Genomic DNA, 24,616 nt, shown 5'->3' on the forward strand with positions numbered 1-24,616 from the left:
GCTGAGCTCCGATTGGCCCACGTTCTGACGCCATGCTGTGATTGGACAGTTTTGGCGGGAGATCAGAGCATCGTCCAACAGCAGACCAAACACACCTGCACCGGCCAATCACGCGCCTCCGTTCACACGCAACTACAACCAATACTGCAAATGCTACTAATACTACAACTACTACTAGTACTAATACTAATACTGCTACTACTATTACTACTACTACTACTATACTAGAACCTCTACTACTACTACTACTATTACTATCACATAAACACCTTGGTTAAGATTTAATTTAATTCTTGTTTAGTTCTGGTTCAGACCTGGTTCAGTCCTGGTTTAGTCCTGGTTCAGTCCTGGTTTAGTCCTGGTTCAGTCCTGGTTCAGACCTGGTTTAGTCCTGGTTCAGTCCTGGTAAAGTCCTGGTTTAGTCCTGGTTCAGTCCTGGTTCAGTCCTGGTTTAGTCCTGGTTTAGTCCTGGTTCAGTCCTGGTTCAGTCCTGGTTCAGTCCTGGTTTAGTCCTGGTTCAGTCCTGGTTCAGTCCTGGTTCAGTCCTGGTTCAGACCTGGTTTAGTCCTGCTTCAGTCCTGGTAAAGTCCTGGTTTAGTCCTGGTTCAGTCCTGGTTCAGTCCTGGTTCAGACCTGTTTCAGTCCTGGTTCAGTCCTGGTTTAGTCCTGGTTCAGTCCTGGTTCAGTCCTGGTTCAGTCCTGGTTTAGTCCTGGTTCAGTCCTGGTTCAGTCCTGGTTCAGACCTCGCCTTGGCCCTGGTCTCTTGTATAACTACAGTGGATTCCTGTATTGTTTTTCCCACAGATTCTGGAGCACGCGAACGCCTCACGCCACTGCCACGCTCTGATCAGAACAACATGAGACTCATTCACAAAAACATCACAGGAATAATATTTACAGAGGCGGAACACGCCACGGGCTCTGGGTTCTGCTCGGGAACGCAGGACAGGAGAAGTATTTAAGGTGACGATTTTACACATTAGACACAACATTTTACATTTTATCTGTTTATAGTTTAACCTGAGACTGAGGCTCATTCTCAGCTGGAATCTGCTGTTTAAACGTCAGGTTATGGATTTATTGGCCTGGTTAATGGTTAAAATTGTTGGGTCTATCCATGAAACAACAACTGCTCCTCTGGCTCTGCTCCTCTGGCTCTGCTCCTCTGGCTCTGCTCCTCTGGCTCTGCTCCTCTGGCTCTGCTCCTCTGGCTCTGCTCCTCTGGCTCTACTCCTGTCTGCTCCTCTGGCTCTGCTCCTCTGGCTCTGCTCCTCTGGCTCTGCTCCTCTGGCTCTGCTCCTCTGGCTCTGCTCCTGTCTGCTCCTCTGGCTCTACTCCTCTGGCTCTACTCCTCTGGCTCTGCTCCTGTCTGCTCCTCTGGCTTTGCTCCTCTGACTCTGCCGTGAGATTAGAAGTTCCCCTCAGTTTGGTACACTTGGAGTTCTTTGTGCATGTAATTAGTCCTGGTCCAGTCCTGGTTCAGTCCTGTGCATGTAAACGTTGTGATTGTGTCTCTGGTCCATTAACGCTCAGACCCTCAGGACTCACATCCGTCACATCTGCAGAACTGAAGGAACCGTGGAGAACCGTATCGGAACATTGCGCCTAAATGAGACCTGAACCCAAACGTGACTCAGGAACTAAACTGTTTCAACTGAACATCACAAACTGCTGTCCCCAAGAGAGAGACACATGTGTCTGGGCTCCAGAACACGCACTTCTGAAGATGTAAATCTGGTCACCAGTGAATCTTCCCGAGCTCAAACGGGCGTGATTGGCAGGTGGATCAGCCAATCAGGGACAAGCAGGGTCCATTCATATCAAAACAAATATGGCTGATTACAAGGAAAAAAGAAAGAATAAAAATCCTCATCACAAGTTGTGTTTTGTTTCATTCACACACAACTGACATACAAACCTTACATATTTAGGATAGTTATTTCAATCAATATTTTCAAACAGAAAACGCTCTGTTCCACCTTGTGATGTCATGTGGTAATACAGGAAGTGCTCCACTGTGTTTTTAAACTTCACTAGACTCATTTGGATGATTTCAGCCCTGAAATTGCCACTCTCTACTGAACTATGACTGAACAAGGTGGAACAGAGCATTTGGAGCTTTGGAGATGTAGACAGACTAATAATAATAATAATAATAATAATAATAATAATAATAATAATAATAATAATAATAATAATAATAATAATAATAATAATAATAATAATAATAATAATAATAAAAGGTGTCTCAAACATGTGTGTGTGAATGAAAGAAAACACAACTCCAGGTCTGTATTTGATCATGTGAGTTGTATGGTCTATTATAATGATGAATCACTCTTCAGCTGTCTAATGTAAAATCTAAACCAGACATGGCCCGTCCAACGTGACCAAATCATATTGAAATAGGTGAGGGTAAACCTTGTTCAATTTACATTTTCCACAAGTTGTTGATCTTTTGGCACTTGATAAAACTGAATGTGAGTTTATGTGTTTATTTAACTGAAATTGAATGAATGAATTATTAATTTAATTAATGCTTTTGGAAAACAATTTGCACAATGAGCCTTGTATATTCATGTTACAGGCCAAATCTGTAATGTAATGTACACACATATATATGTCCTGGCCCCTCTGTCACATTTTAGAGCCCATTGTGGCCCGTGTGCCAAAAGGTTTGCTCAGCCCTGATTTAAACTGTGTCATTTACTTTAGCTGCAAGTAAAACACTGAATTCGGCTCAGACCAAGTTCTGTCGTTGTGTCCTTAGGCAAGACACTTCATCTACATTGCCTAGTGTGAAAGTGGTGTATGCACGAATGATAGGTGGTGGTCGGAGGGGCCGATGGTGCAGATTGGCAGCCTCGCTTCCGTCAGTCTGCCCCAGGGCAGCTGTGGCTACAGTAGTAGCTTACCATCACCAAGTGTGGAAATGAATGAATAATGACTATAGTGTAGCGCTTTGAGAGGCTTTAAAAAAGCGCATTACAAGTGTAAGCCATTATTATTTGAATTATATTAGATCCGGTTTCTCTTTAAATAAACAGAGTTGCATAAGTTTGACCTAAAGTACGAAAATGTACGTGTCGTCCACACCTGATGTAAGCTGCATCACTGTCAATGGTTTAGACCTGGTTTAGACCTGGTTTAGACCTGATTTCAGTCCTGTCTCAGACCTGGGTAAGTCCTGCTCCTGACCTGTTTCAGGTTTTGTTGTGCTGTAGACCTACTCCAGACCTCGTTTAGACCTGATTCAGTCCTAATTTAGACCTGGTTTAGAGTTGGTTTAGTCCTGTTTTAGACCTGTTTTAGTCCTGGTTTATTCCTGGTTTAGTCCTGGTTTAGTCCTGGTTTAATCCTGGTGTAGTCCTGGTTTAGTCCTGGTTTAGTCCTGGTTTAGTCCTGGTTTAGTCCCGATTTCATCCTTGTTTAGTTCTTGTTTAGTTCTGGTTTAGTTCTGGTTTAGTCCAGACTTAGTCCTGATTTAGTCCTGGTTTTAGACCTGTTTTAGACTTGTTTTAGTCCTGGTTTAGTCCTGGTTTTAGACCTGTTTTAGACTTGTTTTAGTCCTGGTTTATTCCTGGTTTAGTCCTGGTTTAATCCTGGTTTATTACTGGTTTAGTCCTGGTTTAGTCCTGGTTTAATCCTGGTTTTTGTCCTGGTTTAGTCCTGGTTTGGTCCCGATTTCATCCTTGTTTAGTTCTGGTTTAGTCCTGGTTTAGTCCTGGTTTAGTCCTGGTTTAGTCCTGGTTCAGTCCTGGTTCAGTCCTGGTTTAGTCCTGGTTTAGTCCTGGTTTAGTTCTGGTTTAGTCCTGGTTTAGTCCTGGTTTAGTTCTGGTTTAGTCCTGGTTTAGTCCTGGTTTAGTTCTGGTTTAGTCCTGGTGAAGTCCTGGTTTAGTCCTGATTTCATCCTTGTTTAGTTCTGGTTTAGTTCTGGTTTAGTCCTGGTTTAGTCCTGGTTTAGTCCTGGTTTAGTCCTGGTTTCATCCTTGTTTAGTTCTGGTTTAGTTCTGGTTTAGTCCTGGTTTAGTCCTAGTTTAGTCCTGGTTTAGTCCTGGTTTAGTCCCGATTTCATCCTTGTTTAGTTCTGGTTTAGTCCTGGTTTAGTCCTGGTTTAGTCCTGATTTCATGCTTGTTTAGTTCTGGTTTAGTCCTGGTTTAGTCCTGGTTTCATCCTTGCTTAGTCCTGGTTTAGTCCTGGTTTAGTCCTGGTTTAGTCCTGGTTTAGTTCTGGTTTAGTTCTGGTACAGAGAGTCTTTGAGGTGTTGGGTCAGACAGAGTTTATTGTTCTTATTTTTATTTCTTTCCTTAAATTGGTAAAACTAAACCTGATGCCTGTTCTGTAGACTAAACCTGATGCCTGTTCTGTGAGTAAACCTTTGGGGTCCAGTCCAGTTTCACCTGTCATAGTTTCCGAGCTTCACTTTTTCCACTGTCGACTCCAAACGCCTCAATATTTAAAGAGGGGGTATTATGCAAAATCGATTTTTTTGGCTTTTTACCATGTTATAATGTTGCTCCTTCATCAAAAACATCCCTGAAGAGGTTTTCAATGTCACGCTTATTTGAGTATTTTAGCGATCTCTCCCAGGCCATATTTGAACCCTCTTTTCACTTAGCAGTACGATCCTGTACAAGGTTCCGCCCCCAATCCTACGTCACCCATGCTCCCACGCGACAATTCTCCAAAACTATACAAAAACATGACACAAAACTGTACACTACAACTTCACAAACCTGATGTTATGTGCAGTAGTTTATGTTAATATGTTGTTTTGGTCGAATTTAACATTTTCCAAATAATGTTGATCTAAATATGTTACGTGTTAGTGGTTAATTCTCCACAGACGTAAAATACCTCCTCTTTAAAGACGGTTTAAAGGCCCTGTACCTGATATTTCACATATATTTGAGCAAAATGTGTCTTGCTCAAGTACGGATATATTGTATAAATTGCTCTTGAGGTCAAAATAAGTCCTCTGTGTACTGTCTGCATCTAATTGTAAAGCAATTTAATGTGCGAGAATCGGGAAGTGCACTGTTAGCTTGCTAGCTGTTGTTAACTTTGTTGTCCAGCTCTGTTCCTCTGGCTCTGTTCGGTTTAGACATTTTTCAGTCCTGCTTTTGACCTGGTTTACTCCTGGTTAATGTGTGGTTTAGTCCTGGTGTAGTCCTGGTTTAGTCCTGGTTTAGACCTGGTTTAGCCCTGGTTTGGTGGTGGTTTAGTCCTGGTTTAGTCCTGGTTTAAACCTGATTTAAACCTGATTTAATCCTGGTTTAGTCCTGGTTTAGTCCTGGTTTAGACCTTGTTTAATCCTGTTTTTGTCCTGGTTTAGTCCTGGTTTAATCCTGGTTTAGACCTGACTTAATCCTGGTTTAGTCCTGGTTTAGTACTGGTTTAGACCTGGTTTAGTCCTGGTTTAGTCTTGGTTTAGACCTGGTTTAGACCCGGTACAGACCTGGTTTGTCCTGGTTTAATCCTGGTTCAGTCCTGGTTTAATCCTGGTTTAGTACTGGTTTAGTCCTGGTTTAGTCCTGGTTTAGTCCTGGTTTAGTCCTGGTTTAGACCTTGTTTAGTCCTGGTTCAGACCTGGTTTAGTCCTGGTTTAGTCCTGGTTTAGTCCTGGTTGAGTCCTGGTTTAGAACTGGTTTAGTCCTGGTTTAGTCTTGGTTTTGACCCGTGAATCTTTGAGGTGTTGTTGGTTTATTTCTCTTATTTTTACTACTACTGCTACTGGTGTGATCCATTTAAACACTCGTTATTGATCTGATTTATGAAACTAAACCCGATGCCTGTTCTCTAAGATTAAACCTGATGCCTGTTCTTTAAGATTAAACCCGATGCCTGTTCTTTAAGATTAAACCTGATGCCAGTTCTCTAAGATTAAACCTGATGCCCTTCTGTAAAGACGCAGCCCGTCTCACCAAACCTGTCCGACTGCTCACCTCAGACCCAAAATATTAAATAAAATGATCTATAAAAGCCTCTGGATGTTTGTCTCGGGCCAAACTTCGGTCCAGCTCATATAAAGTCGGCTCATATTTTCCATGTCACGTTCGATCACCAGAACGAGCTCCAGATTTACGACCTCCATGTTGGTTCTTAAACTGTAGTGAGCTATTTCCGACTGGATTTGTCAATGGAAAAGTTTCAAATGGTCAACAAAAGCTCAACGATTTGGGAAAAGAGATCTAATTGTGATTTTTCATACATGGATTACAATTGATTTGTGATTTACGGTATGTTTTAATAATTTTACTCTGTTCAAAGGTCAACGTTTTCAACACGTCCTGAAGAATTCGCACAAAAAACTGAAATCTGAACTGAAAAACTACAACAAAAATTGCATTTCAGAACATGTTTGTAGAGATCTAGAATGAGGGTATCTGACACACAGGGAGGGCATCTGACACACACAGGGACATTTCAGACTCGATTTGTACAGATTTAAACTGCGGGGTTAGTGGTTTTTATGCAGAATAAGGCCCCATGGAGACACAGGGAGGGAATTTGACACAAAGGGAGGGCATCTGACACACACCGGGAGGGCATCTGGCACACAGGGACATTTCAGAATCTATTTGTACAGATCTAAACTGCAGATTTAGCAGTTTTCATGCAGAATAAACCCCTATGGAGACACAGTGAGGGAATTTGACACAAAGGGAGGGCATCTGGCACACACAGGGACATTTCAGAATCTATTTGTACAGATTTAGCTGTTTTTTTATGCAGAATAAGAGACAAGAGAGACAACAAGAGAGACAACAAGAGGCACCCCTGAAACCGCAGCCTTTGTGATTCACTAATGGGGTCGATTCAAATTGTGGTCGTCGCAGAGCGCACAGACAGACAAGAGTGTGCGGAGAGTGAGTGGAAACAGCGGATTTGTGTTTACAGTAAATCTAATCTTGTCTCTTGTGCAGTGCACCACAGTCACTCTAGGGGCAGTAGAGAGCAGAGTGTAGTTTAATTCTACAGCATACTTAGATTACCATTATTGTTTTGTTTTATTGTTTTGAAAATGCAATATTGGCCAAAAAAAACGATATTAACATGTTTTTAAGTCAATTTTTTATTTTTATTTTATTTATTTATTTATTTAAAAAAAATTACATGGTTGAGTCTCCATTCATTTTTATTTATTTTTTTCGTTTTCCTTTCTTCCCTTTTCTACTTCCTTTCCTTTCTTCCTTCTTTTTCCTCTTTTCTTTTCTCCCCTTCCTTTTCTTCACCCCTCCTTTCCCCCCCTTTCTTTTCCTTTCTTTTTCTTTTTCTTTTTTTCCCTTTTTCCTTTTCCTTTCTTTCCTTTTTTCCCTTCTTGCTTTTTCCTTTTTCTTTGAATGAATAAAGTGCATTAAAAAAAGGGTTAGGGTTCGGGTTAGTCACTTTAGTTTCTGATGCTCTGAGTCTCCCGTGCCTTTGCTCTCTGCACTAAGTCACTCCCCCTTCAGAGTGACATCACAACACAATCACCTCGCATCCCGCTAATGAAACTACTGCACATCGCATCACGTTTGTCAAGTTTCTGTGTACAGTTTTGTATCATGCTTGTGTATTTACGGAGAATTGTCATGTGGGAGCATGGGTGACGTAGAATTGTGGGCGGAGCCTTGTACAGACTCGTACTTCTAACCGTAAAGGGGTTCAAACAAGGCCCAAGTGATTGCTAAAAACCTCGTCCGGCATGTTTTTGATGAGGGAACAATATTATAACATGGTAGAAAGCTAAAATAAAATCAATTTTGCATCATACCCCCCCTTTAAAAACACCCAAAATGTCCCGCAGTGAGACTTTTACCTTGTTCTAATGTAGTGTCCTTCTCAGAAACATCCCTGGAGTTGTGTTGTGTTTTGTTTCATTCACATTTTGTTTCAGTAAACCTGCACATTAGTCTGTATCCCTCTGCACAGCTCACATCGCTCAGTTACACCTGATGATGTCATTAAGTGCGGCTCCTCTGGGTTTTCAAAGTCCATACACTGCAGCTTTTGTTTGACACATTAGTAGTTATTATATCCCGCACAGAAGGCAATTGCACAAGAACTCTTGGTTTGTAGTTGACTAAATAAATCCTTGTTGGACTATAGACGTGTTCTGTCGATTTATTGGTCAACTAAAAAGGGGGCGTGGCAAAAAATCTCAATATTATTCTGTAATTCTGTGTATCTGACCAAAACGGCGCTCACAAGAACTCACAAAAACTCACAAAAACTACTATTTATGCAGAGAAAAGTACTACAAAACAGTTTATTTATATAAAGACAGGTTGAATTTATCTGCCTCTTTACATTTAAATACCAAATAAATCTTCAGAATACAGAAATCTGCATTCAAACAATATTCATCTGTATTAAATATGATTGTTGTGATGTCATCTGCTACCTAGGTTTATATAAAGAAGCCTGATTTTAAAGGCCTGTATACTGCACTATACACAAACATAAAACTCTCCTTTGCTCTGCTTAAACGGCTCCTCCTCTGATTTTACCGACTCATAAACAATTAAAAAATAAAATAAAAGTGTGATAAAACCAGAGGGCGGGACAGGAAGTGGGCCTTTGTTCCACAGGAAGTGCCGTATCTGATGTGAGCGACACTTTCAGCTCCAAACGGGAAGTCTGATTACATCACTGTACGTGATTGGACCAGAGCAGACCCCTCCCATGATCTGATTGGCTGAGATCTGACCTACCGAGCTCTGATTGGTGCAGATTTAAGAGGAAGTGAGTGGACTGTTTCAGGAAGTGGTTTTGTGAATAAAAGAACAGAGTGACTTAGGGGCAGAAGTCAGAATCATAACCCCGCCCTAGATATAGACCCAAATATTAGTTTGTGATTGGGTCAAAACTGTCTTTGGTCTGGACTGTTTTTGGTCTGGACTGTTTTTTGTCTAGAGTCTGTCTTTAGTCTAGACTGTCTTTGGTGTAGACCAGGGGTGGGCAAACTTTTTGACACATTTTTAAAAAATTTGACAGAGGGGCGGGGCCAGGATATATATTTGTATATATTACACTCAAGATTTGGCCTGTAACATGTAGCAAAGCACGAAATGCATTAATTCAATTAATAATAAATTTATTAAATTACAGTTAAATAAACACAGCAGAAAAATGTATAACAAGGTTTGGTGGGCCGTATTAATGAGCCCAAAGGGCCGTGTGTGGCCCCCGGGCCGTAGTTTGCCCATGTCTGGTCTAGACTGTCTTTGGTCTAAACTGTGTTCTTAGAGATCTTAGTCTTCCTCTGAGACCTGAGCAGGGTTTTGTACTAAACTACAGCACCATAGTAAAAAGACAAACTTTTGAATTACTTTAAATATTGGACGTAGTTTCTGGACAGAGTTTCTGTGCTAAAAAAAAAATCCTACATGAGTAAAATACAAAGTTAAAGAGGGGGTATTATGCAAAAACTCTGAGCTTTCTACCATGTTATAACATTGTTCTCTCATCAAAAGCCTGAAGAGGTTTCACATGTCGTCCATGCAGTTTGAGTATTTTCCCGGTCTCTCCCAGATCCTGTTCGGACCCTACTTCCAGTTAGCCATGACATTCTGTGCAACGCCCACAATCCCACACGACAATTCTCCATAAATATACAAAAACATGATACAAAACTGTACACAGAAACCTGACAAACCTGATGTGATGTGCAGTAGTTTCATTAGTGGGATGCATGATTGTGTTACTGTGATGTCACTCTGAAGGGGAAGTGAGAGGGTCATTCATTTTGAACTAAATGAATACGTAGTTTTTTGTGAATATAGCAATTTCAAAACAATAGAAGGCAACATGGTGATGGACATATGTTGCTCCCTCTTTAATAAATGATAGTCTAGCAGATTTTTATTTTTTCTAAACTTATTTTATTCTCAGCCAAAGTACAAAGAGGTTTTAAAAAGCAGCATGTGGCTCTGTGGACAGTCCTGAGGCTAAACTCTGGTCTGGATCTGACCCGGATCGATGGTCTCTCTCTGTTTGAAGTGTTAACGCAGAGTTTGAATTCTGACCTGAGGCTGTGTGTCAAACTGTGACGTTTAAAAAAAAAAAAAGCGACACGTGAAGCTCCCACAGAATACACCCATTACTCCCATCCAAAACAGCACCCACTCCTCACCCAAAAACTACCAAAAACTCATCCACTCCTCACCCAAAAGTGACCAAAAACTCATCAACTACTCACCCACGTCTCACCCAAAACCGACGAAAAACTCACCCACTCCTCACCCAAAAACGATCAAAAACTCATCCACTCCTCACCCAAAAATGACCAAAAACTCATCCACTCCTCACCCAAAAATGACCAAAAACTCATCCACTCCTCACCCAAAAGTGACCAAAAACTCATCAACTCCTCACCCAAACACCCACCCAGCAAAAAAATTCCCCAAAAAGAACAACCATTACCCAAAACTGGTCCCAGTCGCACACGTGTGGCCCCCAAAACATCATCCCTCACCCAGCAGCGACCAAAACAACACCCAAACCAACACGAATCAGCCATCACCTAAATGTGACGCACAAAACCCCAGTTACGCCTCACCCAAACCAGCAGTCACCCAAATGTACTCACCCAGAAGAGCCATCACAAACTGCACTCCTAAAACAAGCACAATAATAATCCTCCAGATAGTTACTCCTGACCAGGCTTCTAAACATCTGTAGTGCACTGCTCCAGAGACAATGGATGGGTCAAATGCAGGTTTAACCCAAAGACACAGAAGAACAGGTCAAATACACAGGACACATTTCTATATAAAGCTGTTTTCCCCTTTTGAATAATAATCTATTGATCTGAAATTCCTGATTTGGACACTCATGTTATTGTCTGTCCCAGATGTTTCTACCAAAATATTTACTTTGAATCATAATTTCACCTTTTCCCTCACAGCCCAGTTTAAAGAGTCGGTATTATGTAAAACTGTTTTTTGGAGCGTTGTATCATGTTGTAACAGAGGTTTTAGATGTTATCCAGGCATGTTTGAGCGTTTTAGCAAGCTCTTTTCGAACCCTCCTCACGGTTAGCAGCAGTATGACCCTGTACAAGGCTCCGCCCACAAGCCTACATCACCTTGTCCCACATGATGATTCTCCAAAAGTATACAGAAACACCGGGAGGCGTTTCGGGCATGTCCCACCGGGAGGAGGCCCCAGGGAAGACCCAAGACACGCTCGATTGGTCTGGGAACGCCTTGGGGTCCCACCGGAGGAGCTGGAGGAAGTGTCTGGGGTGAGGGAAGTCTGTGAGTCCCTAAGTGGAAGAAAATGGATGAATGGCGCGATATAAAACTGTACAACTTCACAAACGTGCGATCTGCAGCTGCTTTATTAGCGGTGTGTTGTGATGTCACTCTGAAGGGGGAGTAGCTTAGCATGGGGAGCAAAGGCAGGGGCACATGTCAATACGCTGTTACCATGGTGATCTAAATATGTTACGTGTTTGCAGTTAATACCCCCTCTTTAAGCTCTGCCCTCACAAACACTCGCCCCTCCTCTCACTCTTTCCGAGAATATTTGTATTTTTCCGGATCAAATTCCACATTTCCTTTGATTTCCCTCCATTATTTTGCATATTTCTTGCATTTTTCCGTATTTCCCTGTAATCGTATTGCAGGCAGCTTCTGTCTGTGGTGGAAATCTTGGGTCACGTCACAGAAATGTAAACTGGAGCATCTCATGCAACCGGACCACACACACGTCTCACACGACATCGCCCTCCGGTGGACACAGGCGGCGTGGACACAGAGCGCAGTTTTCCAAAGGTGAATGACATTTCTCCATCACTTACTTCGTTTCCTCTGCAGTTTCTGGGTTAAACGTTGGATTTCTGTATCAAACACTGGGCGATGCTGTTGTTCTAATGTGGATATATTAATTAAAGGGCCCAAATTAGGATATTTTCTGATCTATCTCATCACAAACAGACCTGGAGTTTTGTTTTGTTTCATTCACACATGTTTAACACACAAACTCTGCATGTTTAGTTCTTCTCTCAAACACTCCGTTCCACCTTGTGATATCATGTGCTAATACAGGAAGTACCCCACTGTGTTTTTAAACTCCAAGCACCTTCACTAGAATAATCTGGACAACTTGAAAACAACCACTGCATGACATCACAAGGTGGAGGAGAGCGTTTGGAGCTTTAGACATGTAATTAAATAATAATAAAGGTTCCCTCAGATATGTGTGAATGAAACAAAACCTAACACCACGCATTATTTTGATGAAGTAACAAAAAGTTGATTTTGCATAATATAGAACCTTTAAATCTTTTTTTTTTTATTTACCGTATTATCTGGACTATTAGTCGCACCTGTTTTCATAGTTTGGCCGAGAGTGCGACTTATACTCAGATGTGATTTATATGTGAAATATCTGGGGGGGTTTTCTTCATTATTATGCATTTTTTGGTTGTCAACTTATACTCCAGAAAATACAGTATTTATCTATTTATATTCTATTTCATTTTATTTATTTTTATTTTATTTATTTATTTATTTTATTCTATTCTATTTTATTTCATTTTATTTATTTGTTTATTTATTTATTTATTTTATTCTATTTTATTTCATTTTATTTATTTGTTTATTTATTTATTTAATTTAACAAAATCTGATTGTGTCAAACTTGATTCATTTATTTATTTATTTATTTTTATTTTATTTATTTATTTTATTTACTTTATTCTATTTCATTTTATTTTATTTATTTTATTCAATTTTATTTCTATTTTAAATGTATTTATTTATTCTATTTTATTTGATTTTATTTATTTATTTATTTATTTAATTTAACAAAATCTGATTGTGCCAAACTTGATTCAAACTCAGTAATTGGACATGTTCAGAAGCGGTGCAAAATCAAAGCAGCACTACGTAACTTTTGTGGTGTGGAGATGCTACTGCTTAGTGGAATGTTCCGTAGCATGGCATTAAACATCTTGCATTTATTAGATTACAGCCAGGTGTTTCATAAAGCTCAAACACTTCCTTAAAACATGCAGGGGTCACCTCTCCACAGATCTGACCTCTAACTTGCCTCCTGATTGTCTCCATGGCAATAGATATGACTGATATGTTTAATGCAATAATAGTAAACAGACGGCCAGCTCTCCGTCGTAAAAGTTACACAGTATGGCTTTAAAGAATGACTCATGATCAGTGTCGATGTTTGGGAGAAGGAGCTTATTTGGATGACCTCACCTTCGCCTCTGCTCCTCACACGTCTCTAAGTGTTCCTAAGTGTTCCTAAACGTTCCTAAGTGTTCCTAAGTGTTCCTAAGTGCTCGTCGCTTAGGAACGCTTACTGTCTTAAATGCTCGCCTAAAGTGGCCTCCCCACACACACACAGACACACACAGACACACCCACACAGACACACACCCACACACACACAGACACACACACACAGACACACACACACAGAGACACACATACACAATCCCCCTTTTTCCTCCTGTATATGCCCAAAACAATACCTCTTCCCTCTGCTCTAATGTGATGAAATGTTCCGCAGTGAGGCTTTAAAGATGCACTATGTAACTTTTCTGGTGGAGGGTCATCTGCATGTCTCCATGGAGATGTCATTGCTTTGCCTGGAATGTTCTGCAGTATGGCATTAGAGTTTGTTTTTTAACATAGTCCACCTTTAACTTGCACCAAAGTGATTGTAAAGATGATCTAAACCAGAACTAAACCAGATCTAAACCAGGTCTAAACCAGGACTAAACCAGGACTAAACCAGGACTAAACCAGGTCTAAACCAGATCTAAACCAGGACTAAACCAGATCTAAACCAGGACTAAACCAGATCTAAACCAGGACTAAACCAGGACTAAACCCAGTCTAAACCAGGTCTAAACAGGACTAAACCAGGTCTAAACCAGGTCTAAACCAGGACTAAACCAGGACTAAACCAGGACTAAACCAGGACTAAACCAGGTCTAAGCCCAGTCTAAACCCGGTCTAAACCCGGTCTAAACCCGGTCTGGTACAGTGATGTTTTGTGTGTTGTTTAAGTCTGGTTCATTTTGTCCTGGAGTTACATTAGTCGCTCAGAGACTTTCTGATGCAGATGTTTCACCTTATCGTCCATCATCTCCTCCTGCCCCTCCGTCTGCCCACAGCGCCCCCTACGGCACAGTGAGGTCATGCGGATCTACGTCACCTCATTGGCTCTGATTGGTCGATTACTCCAAACACTTTAACCACAGTGTGATGTCACTTCCTCTGTTTCCTGCAGGAAGTGCACATGCCCCAGGTCAGAGAGAGAGAGAGAGGGATGAGGGGGCTGGGGAAGGAGAGAGATAGAGGGAGGGAGAGGGAAGGAGAGGGAAGGAGAAGGAGAGAGAGGGAAGGAGGGAGAGAGAGAGGGATGAGGGGGCTGGGGAAGGAGAGCGATAGAGGGAGGGAGAGGGAAGGAGAGGGAGGGAGAGGGAAGGAGAAGGAGAGAGAGGGAAGGAGGGAGAGAGAGAGGGATGAGGGGGCTGGGGAAGGAGAGAGATAGAGGGAAGGCGAGGGAAGGAGGGAGGGAGAAAGAGAGAGATAGAGAGAGAAAGAGGGATGAGGGGGCTGGGGAAGGAGGGAGAGGGAGTGAAGGACAGGGAATGAAGGAGAGGGAGGGAGGGAGAGGGAAGCAGGGAGAGAGAGGGATGAGGGGGCTGGGGAAGGAGAGAGATAGATGGAAGGAGAGGGAGGGAAGAAGGGAGGGAGGGAGAAAGAGACAGAGAGAGAAAGAGGGATGAGGGGGCTGGGGAAGGAGGGAGAGGGAGGGAGAGGAAGGGAGAGGGAAGGAGGGAGAGAGAGAGGGATGAGGGGGTTGGGACTGAAGGGGGGAGGGACAGGGAAGGAGAAAGAAAGAGCGAGAGACGGAGGGGGGTAGAGAAGGAGAGAGAAAGAGGGAGAGGGAGGGAGAGAGAGGGAAAGATGTAGAGAGAGATGGAGTGAGAAAATGAGAGAGACGGTAGTGGTTGTGGTGGTGTTGGGGGTATTAGTAGTAGTGGTACTATAGGCATAGAGGTACTAGGTACTAGTAGTAGTAGTAGTAGTAGTAGTAGTAGTAGTAGTAGTAGTAGTAGTAGTAGTAATAGTAGTGGTAGTAGTAGTGGTAATAGTAGTGACCTAATAATTATAGTTCCTTGACTTGTCAAAGCCTCTCAGAGCTGCTCTGTGTCGTTCACTCAGCGGTGGTTCAAAAATGTAGCCACACATGCCCTGGGACAAAGTGAGGCTGCCAATCTGCACCACTGACCCCTCCCACCACCATCAACACACACACCACATTCAGCTGTGGGCAGTGTGGAGGAAGTGTCCTGCCTAAAGACACAACAACACAACACAAAGCAGGATTCAAAACTTTGACCTTCAGGTTGATGGACAAGTGCTCTACACTGAGCCACTGTAGGGGTAGTAATATACACTGGTGTGACAAGTACTACATTTTACTTAAGTAAAAATACAGATATAGGGACAAAAATACTCAAGGAAAAGTAAAAATATCACATATAAAAATCTACTTATGAAAAAGTATTAAAGTAATTTAAAAAAAACTTATGAAGCTTCAAGGACATTGTATTTTAATAAAGACCTGAACTGAATTGTGTTATTTTTGTTTGTTCAAACTATGAACATGTTCAAAATAAAGCAGGTCTCAAACAATAATAATAATTAAAAAAAAAAACTTTTACTTTTCAGGCTTGTTCAGAAATGTAGTGGAGTAGAAAGTACAGACATTGGTATCAAATGTAGTGAAGTAAAAATAAATAGTATCTGCTTTAAAATCTACTTATGTAAAGTACAGATAACTAAAATGTATGTAAGTGGAGTACTTTACTACTTTTACTTTGTCATGTTCCACCACTGTAATAGTTGTAGAGGTCACATTAGGGGTAGTAGCAGTAGCAGCAGCAGTATAGTAGTAGTAGTAGTGGTGGTGGTATAGTAGCAGCGACAGTAATAGTAGTAGGTCCTCATTGCTGCCCAAAGCCCCTGAGGGTTCTGTGAAACAAATAAATAATTTATAGTTATTGTTTATGGGCCATGTTTACTCTTCTGTTCAAGGTCAGTGTTTTTAATGAGTAAAGGTCCATATTACACTATTTTCTAATCTGTTATAATGTGTTTCTTCATCAAAAACACACCTGGCTCTGTGTTTTGTTTCATTCACATAAGGCTGCACATTTAGGCTGAGTTCTCCCACTGAAAACACACCTTGTGATGTCATGTGGTGATACAGGAAGTGCTCTGCTGTGTTTTAAACTCTGTGCTGTGTCTAGAAGAATTCTTGTAAATCCCCCAAAAATAATGTCAAAGCTGATTTACGTCAAAGCATTATTATTATTATTACTCCCATGTTTTCATAAAGGAAATATTTCTGTTCTGGTTTCCTCTGATTATTAAACTCCTCAGAATGACGTCAAGTAAAGATGAACGTGACGCAATGCCCCCATCTGCTGGACGACTAAGGTATTACACTTTAACATTAAAACAAATACCAGTACAAAAATCACTTTACTTTAGGGACATTACTTTATTAAGAGATTTAAAGTAAACTATGAGTTGGGTCGTGTTCCAGTGTAGTTTGAACAAGATATGATCCAAAGGAGGATAAAAAAAAAAAGTGCATCAAATGAAACTGTAAATTAGGGAAATCCACAAACTGAAGATCTGTCCAAGTATCAACTGAAGGAGCTGGACCACAGTTTGAGAAACACTGATCTAACACCTCTATCTCTCTCTTTCCTCCCTCCATCTCTCCTCTCTCTCTCTATCTTTCCTCCCCCTCTCTCTGTCTCTCTCTCCTCCTGTCCCCCTCCCTCTCCTCCCTCCTCTCCCTCTCCTCCCTCCCTTCTCTCTCTCCCTCCTTCCCTCTCTCTCCTTCCCCTCTCTCCTTCTCTCGCCTCTCTCCTCCCTCTCTCACCTCCCTCCCTCCTTCTCTCCTCCCTTCTCGCCCTCTCTCTCCTCCCTCCTTCTCTCCCCTCTCTCCTCCCTCCCCCTCTCTCTCCTCCCTCCCTCTCTCTCCTCCCTCCTCCCTCCCTCTCTCCTCCCTCCCCCTCTCGCTCTCTCTCTCCTCCCTCCCTCCCTCCCTCCTTCTCTCGCCTCTCTCCTCCCTCCCTCTCTCTCTCTCCTCCCTCCCTCTCTCCTCCCTCCCCCTCCCTCTCTCGCGCTCTCCCTCCTCCCTCCCTCTCTCTCCTCCCTCTCTCTCCTCCCTCCCTCTCTCTCTCCTCCCTCCCTCCCTCTCTCTCCTCCCTCCCCCTCCCTCTCTCTCCTCCCTCTCCCTCTCTCTCCTCCCTCCCTCTCTCCTCCCTCTCTCGCTCTCTCTCTCCTCCCTCCCCCTCCCTCTCCTTCTCTCTCTCCTACCTCCTCCCTCCCTCTCTCCGCGTGTCCGTCTCCAGGTAACCACTCCAACACTCACCTGTCCCGTCTCTTGTCCCCTCTCCGTCCCGCTTAAACCCTCCTGTCCTCGGGCTGTCCCCGGAGTCCCATGCCCCTCAGGAGTCATGTCGGACCCGTCGGACCGGTACCACCGCGCGGCCCGGGACGGTTTCTTGGAGGTGCTGCGGGAGGGCGGCCGCGCAGAGCTGAACGCGGCGGACGAGGACGGCATGACCCCGGCGCTGTGGGCCGCGTACCACGGCAACATGGCGGCGCTCAAACTCATCGTGTCCCGCGGGTGAGTCCCGGGACCCGGGTTTATGTTTGATTATGTTTCATTATATGAGACTGAGACGAGCAGAACTAAACCAGGACTAAACCTGGACTAAACCTGGACTAAACCGGGACTAAACCAGGACTAAACCAGTACTAAACCGGGACTAAACCAGGGCTAAACCAGGACTAAACCAGGACTAAACCAGGACTAAACCAGGACTAAACCAGGTGTAAACCAGGACAAAACCAGGTCTAAACCAGGTCTAAACCAGGACTAAACCAGGACTAAACCAGCGCTAAACCTGGATTAAACCAGAACTAAACCAGGACTAAACCAGGACTAAACCAGGACTATACCAGAACTAAACCAGGACTAAACCAGGACTATACCAGAACTAAACCAGTGCTAAACCTGGACTAAACCAGGACTGAATCAAGACTAAACCAGGACTAAACCAGTGCTAAACCTGGACTAAACCAGGGCTAAACTAGGTCTCAACAAGGTCTCAAACAGGTCTAACCTAGGACTAAACCAGGACTAAATCAGGACTAAACCAGGACTAAACCAGAACTTAACCGGGGCCAAACCAGGTTTAAAGGCAGGTTAGAGATTAGGAATATTCACCTCTTCTTCTTATAATCAGACAACAATTCATAGATTTCAGAATGATGAAAACCTAGGACTGTTGCCATGGTGATTAACATTATATATGCCATATATAATGATTAATATTATATATGTTGCATGATGAAAAGACATCAAAATGTTTCATATAAAAGGAAGCTGATACTCATGGGTCAAAATGTGAGGAGCGTGTATCGATACTTTGCAGTCACATCATGCTGGGGGTGCTCTACATGCATCTCTGTGGAGGAATGTTCAGCAGTTACCATGGTGATACAATGAATACATAGCAAACACTGACAAAAAATACAAAATGGCAGAAAAAATACAAAATACACATCCCTGTGATGTCACTGAGCCTGTTTAAACTGAGCTCATGTTTAAAGTCTGTAGGTCAATGAGGAACGCTCAGTTTAACAGAGAAAGGTCAGTGAACTTTAAACATATCAGATCCTCCTCCTATATCCCTGTGTGTCAGATGCCTTCCCTGTGTGTCAGATGCCCTCCCTGTGTGTCAGATGCCCTCCCTGTGTGTCAGATACCCTCCCTGTGTGTCAGATGCCCTCCCTGTGTGTCAGATACCCTCCTTGTGTGTCCGGAGCTGTATTTGCTCACAGCAGTATTGATGCAGACCTGACACAAACAGTTGTCTTTATGTTTCTTGCATCAGTTAAAGGTTAAAACATCTTTTCCATATCTTGCTTATTTTATTTTAGATTTTACTGATTTCTATTATTCAGATCATATTTTTACATTACATTTTTTTCATTTTTTTTTAAAATGTGCCGGTAAATGTCTTAGTTGAGGTTCAAGCATTGCTGCTCCTCTGTCTCTGCTCCTCTGACTCTTCTCCTTTGACTCTTCTCCTCTGTCTCTGCTCCTCTAGCTCTGCTCCTCTAGCTCTGCTCCTCTGCTCCTCTGTCTCTGCTCCTCTGTCTCTTCTCCTTTGGCTCTGCTCCTCTCAGGCCACACTAACCTCTCTTTTCCTCCCCTAGTGGCGACCCGGATAAGTGCGACCTGTGGGGTAACTCTCCTCTGCATCTCACTGCGGCTAACGGCCATAAGCAGTGCCTGTCGTTCCTCGTAGCATTCGGCGCTAACATCTGGTGCCTGGACAACGACTACCACACGCCGCTGGACATGGCCGCCGCCCACTCGCACATGGACTGCGTGCGCTTCCTGGACGCGGTGGCGGCGAAACAGATCACGCTCAACCCCAAACTAGTGTCAAAGCTGAAGGAGCGAGCGTTCAGAGCGGCCGAGAGGAGGATCAAGGACTGTGCCAAGATGCAGAGGAAGCACCGCGAGAAGATGGAGAGGAAGTTCATGAAGGAGGCGGCCATGATGGAAAACATGGACGCCGTGAGTCTGAGCAGTTATGGATCAGGCAGCTACGGATCCGGCAGCATGCTACGAGGATACAGCGGGAACAACAACGTCACATATTCACAGGTCAGATGAGGGGGGATACATCTTTGGTTTTTGTTTCAGATACAAAGTAACACTTCGGAAAGTATCACAAAAATCAGTATTTATATTTTGGTATCTGCCTTTAGCTAGTGTAATGAGGAAAAAAAGCAGGATACAAGGTTAAAAAAGCATTAAACTCACAAATATCATGAGTCCATCTTGCTCTGTGAGGTTCGGTCTATCCTCGGGAAAGATAAACTGGCACCTTTAACGTATCTGTCAGTAGAACTAAAACAGCGCCCCCCCACAGTCCACCCCTGACACAGCTCTTCTCTGCTCCTCAGGCCACGCTGCAGTCGACCAAAGGCAAAGCTCGACTACAGAAGAAGTTGGAGAGGAGACGACAGGACACAGGAGGAGGAGGAGCCTTCAAGGTGTCGGAGGACGGGCGAAAAAGTGTACGATCTCTGTCAGGGCTCACGCTGGGGAGTGACGTCATGCTGCTCAAACACGGAACGTACCGGGAACACGGGAGGAGAGAATTTGAAAGAGAACATGCGACATACCGAGGACATGGAGGACCTGACCTGAGGTGGGTAGAGTAACCGAAAACTGTACTCAAGTAACTGTCGGGTCACAACATTTTATTTATTTATCATTATTCATCATTCGATTTTTGACAAAAGTTACTCCACTAAATGTAACTGAGTACTTCTGCGCAGAGACCGAGGGCGACCACACATCCGTCACATGTTCCATTCCCGCGGCGTTACCGAGGGCGACCGAGAGGATGCGATCTCCGTGGCGACCAGCGACACGGGCGTCTCCAGGGCGATGAGTGACCCGGGGCTGTACGAGGCCGCGGGGTCAGAGGTCAGCGCGGACTCGGGGAGGGACTCTCTGTTTAACCGGCCCGGACTGGGGACCATGGTCTTCAGGAGGAACTACAGACCCAGAGGACAGGACCAGAGCAGCGTGGCGGGCAGCGAACCGACCAGGAACGCCCCCAACGTTCAGCTGAGAGGAGGCCGGCTACACAACACGGGTGAGTCCAATTCATAGACTGGATAAAAGTGTGTGTGACGTTACTTATAGCGCTCGGCTCCAGTCAAAGGAAGCTCATCAAGGCTAGGATTTATACTATTACCCATTTGGAATTCCGACTGAGTATCATAGCAACCAAAGAGCCAATCAGGAGTAAGTCTGTTAAAGGTAACGCCCCTTCCTGCCCACTCCACTGGTTTAGCAGGGAGCAACTTCAATTTACAGACACCATAGTAAAATAAAAACCCCAGGATCATGTACAGCGGGTTTAAAACTACAATGTAAATCAGACCTGTTCAGCAAAATAAACTTTTTTACAGTTTTTAACCATGTTGTAGTTGTTTCCCTTCATCATTTACACTCTTAAAGCAATATTTAATCGATTATTTTTAAGACGCAACATGGCAGAGCAACCCCCGTTTTAACTGGTACACGTCCACTGTTCTGTACTTACTTTCTTTTCTAATTTTATTTTCTCAATCAGTGTTATGCGCATAGACATTATGTTACAGCTGAAAATAAATGCTAGTGTGATGTGCAGCTTTCCATAAGAGGTGTCGAAAACTTCACGCCACTTTGTTGTGATGACGTTTATGGTGACGTCCATTCCCATCCCATCGTATGTGATTTTTTAATGCGGAAGTGCTCATGTCCTGTTTGTAATACAGCCTGTGATGGCATTCTTTTCCCTAATCTTTACTTGTATTCATATGTATTATCATCTATCTGTTTGACCTAATTCATAAATCCTTACATGTATTGATATGTAATATTATCTATCTCTTTGACCTAACTTTCATGATTTCGTGACTATCTGTTGTTACGCACGGACATATCTCTTGTTTGTTAGTACAAGACAATGTGTCCAACAGTCGGAAGTCACTTGGACTAGATTAAGACTGGTACGATTATTTTGACGATATAAATAGACTGTATGTATGTTCATTTGTAGCTGAGGGCGAGACAACACCATCAGGGACAACAGCTCTTTGACAACTGCGCACAACTGATTCAATAAATATGACTTTTTGATTGATTTCATATATTTTTAAGGTTTTTACTATTAGAAATTCCACAACAGGCAGACGACAGGGCGTTAGCTATGTCCATTTCTACGTATATATACAGTCTTTGATCTCCTTCCACTCTCCAGGCCTCCAGCTTCTCACATCACATATATAGATTGTTCTCTCATCAAAATCATGCCTGATGAGGTTTTAGATGCCATCCATGCATGTTTGAGTAATCTACTGATCTCTCCCAGGCCATATTCAAACCTAAGCAGTACAAGGCTCCGCCCACAAGCCTAGATCGCCCATGCTCCCACACGAACATATGCAAAAACCCGATACAAACCTGTACACAGCAACTTGACAAACCGGAGCTACTTATACAATATGCTTGTACTGGGGCAAGACACATTTTGCTCAGATATATGGGAAAAATCACTTACAGGTCTATTAAACTAAACTAACATTCATAGCCTTCTCACTCCTCTGTGCTGTCTCCCCTCCAGGTGGCGCTCCGCTAGTCCGGTCCCCCAGTCTGGACTCGGTCTCAAACTTCAGCTCGGTCTCTGTGGAGGGAAACTGGGAGCACGACCAGGAGCAGTACCTCACATCGCCTCTAGAGGTGTTCATGGCCTCACTTGGACTTCAGGATTTCACCCAGGTCTTCATTCGAGAGGCCCTGGACCTGGAGGTACTGAAGTAGATCTAAAACAGGATTAAAACAGGATTAAAACAGGATTGAACCAGAATTGAACCAGGATTAAACCAGGATTTAACCAGAGCTAAACCAGGAGTATAACCAGATTAAATTGGACCTTGACCAGGGACTAAATCAGGACTGTACCAGCAGTAAAGGAGGTCTAAACCAGAACTAAACTGCAGGGACTAGAGCAGGGACTGAACCAGAAGTGAACAAGGAGTAACCCAGGACTAAACCAGGACTAAACCAGGACTAAACTGGAACTAAAACTGTTCTAAATCAGGAATAAACCAGGGTTTAAACTAGGTGTAAACAAAGTCTAAACCCAGGTTTAAATCAGGTCTAAACCAGGACAAAACTGGGACTGAAACAGGTCCAAACCTAGGACTGATCAGGACTAAACCAAGACTAAACCAAGTCTAAACCAGATATAAAACAGGTCTAAACCAGGGACTGAACAATGACAGAACCAGGACTAAAACAGGAATAAACTAGGGGACTAGACCAGGGAATGAACCCGGCCCAAAGTAGGGACTAGTTTAGAAATGAACCAGGCATCAACCAGGTTTAAACCAGGACTAAAACAGGTCCAAACCGAGTCTAAACCAGGACTAAAACAGATCTAAACCAAGTCTAAACCAGGGACTTCATCAGAGAGGGCCTGGACTTGCTGTACCTGGTCTAATTTAGGACTAAACCTGGTCTTTTTCCGCAGGCCTTGCTGTTGTGCACGGAGGATGACCTGAACGAGGTGGATATTCCTTTGGGACCCAGGAAGAAGCTCATGGACGCCCTCAACAGGAGACTGGAGGTACTGCAGCTGATGCCGGGGCCCATGGAGGACACAGCACTGTGAGGATCTCAAAAACTACAAACATGGAGGACACTTCACTTTGAAGAGTACAAAAACTACAAATATGGAGGACACTGTACTCTGAGGACTACAAAAACTACAAACATGGAGGACACTGCACTCTGAGGATGTCAAAAACTATAAACATGGACTACACTGCACTATGAGGACTACAAAAACTACAAACATGGAGGACACTGCACTCTGAGGATGTCAAAAACTATAAACATGGACTACACTGCACTATGAGGACTACAAAAACTACAAACATGGAGGACACTGCACTCTGATGATCACAAAAACTACAAACATGGAGGACACTGCACTATGAGGACTACAAAAACTACAAATATAGAGGACACTGCACTCTGAGGACAACAGATATAAAACTATACCATTGCTTTTTATAATTGGATTTATTTTGTTGGTATCATACCATCCAAACTAAATCATTTCTTTGTGTTGTTATCACACACTCAGTGTTACACTGAATTTATCAGTTTATATTTTGCTGCTGCTGCGTCTATTTATTCAGCCTCAAAGTATTTTTACCTTGATTTAGGTGCGAAACAAATCATGTTTCTTTGTGTCTGTGAGATAATGCAGAGTTTGACATGGATCTATAATCTATAAAAGATCTTATTATTCTTCCATGGACTTGAACCATATCAGTGTCTTTACCACACTATTGTCACTGTTATTGTATTATTTGATAAGTAACACTGTTCACTGATTCACTGCACATTTTTATTTATTTCTTTATTTGCTACAAATCTGAGCCTTTTGTGAAAATGATACATGAATAATTATCATTTTTTTGTACTTCTTTTAATAAAGTGCACAGAATTCAATTACATAGTAATTTTATATTTTTTTTATTATTCATATTAAAGACAGCATAATTTTTAATTAATTTGATTTTGCAATGTTTCTTTTTTTTAAGCAACAATGGTTGGTTTGTTACTGAGGCAACGGTAAACTCAGTTTGCCTCATTTTACCTAAAATAAGTATTATTATGCTGCAAAATTATAGTCAGAACATTTGAATAAGATGTTTCAAGACTCTGCTGATGAAATGTAGAGTATAATCAGTATTTTACCAGGGTTTACAGATATTTGACATGTCACATTAACATAAAGGGACTCCCTAAATGTTGGGCATTTCATTCTGGGGGCAGAGCTAAGCAATTTTTCCCCTACATTTTTTTTAAAATAAATGTTCATCATTTTTGACCTGTATTCACCTAATTCCAGATGTTGCCGTGGGTGCCGTCACGACCAGGTTCAGGTTGTGTTATTTTGCTGTCAACCATCATAAGTTC

General features: G+C 42.8%; 1 protein-coding gene across 1 annotated transcript; it reads left to right on the plus strand.

The window, feature by feature from the left end:
* Positions 1-17,508: 17,508 nt before the first annotated feature.
* Positions 17,509-24,144, plus strand: LOC117387165 (pre-mRNA splicing regulator USH1G-like). Its single transcript, XM_055229685.1, has 6 exons — positions 17,509-17,674; positions 19,273-19,729; positions 20,032-20,279; positions 20,410-20,732; positions 22,248-22,432; positions 23,157-24,144. The coding sequence occupies exons 1-6, from the start codon at positions 17,607-17,609 to the stop codon at positions 23,295-23,297; spliced, it is 1,422 nt and encodes a 473-aa protein (XP_055085660.1). The 5' UTR covers positions 17,509-17,606; the 3' UTR covers positions 23,298-24,144.
* The last annotated feature ends 472 nt before the right edge of the window (positions 24,145-24,616 follow it).

The sequence above is a fragment of the Periophthalmus magnuspinnatus genome, chromosome 19 (assembly GCF_009829125.3).
Source record: "Periophthalmus magnuspinnatus isolate fPerMag1 chromosome 19, fPerMag1.2.pri, whole genome shotgun sequence".
In the NCBI taxonomy this organism is placed as follows: Eukaryota; Metazoa; Chordata; class Actinopteri; order Gobiiformes; family Gobiidae; genus Periophthalmus; species Periophthalmus magnuspinnatus.

What these genes read in the sequence shown, in the direction of transcription:
- LOC117387165 (XM_055229685.1), top strand. Translation starts at nt 17,607, where the DNA reads ATGACCCCGGCGCTGTGGGCCGCGTACCACGGCAACATGGCGGCGCTC. An exon ending in CATGGAGGACCTGACCTGAG is followed by an intron (nt 20,280 to 20,409) that starts GTGGGTAGAGTA and finishes ACTTCTGCGCAG; the next exon opens with AGACCGAGGGCGACCACACA. An exon ending in GAGAGGCCCTGGACCTGGAG is followed by an intron (nt 22,433 to 23,156) that starts GTACTGAAGTAG and finishes CTTTTTCCGCAG; the next exon opens with GCCTTGCTGTTGTGCACGGA.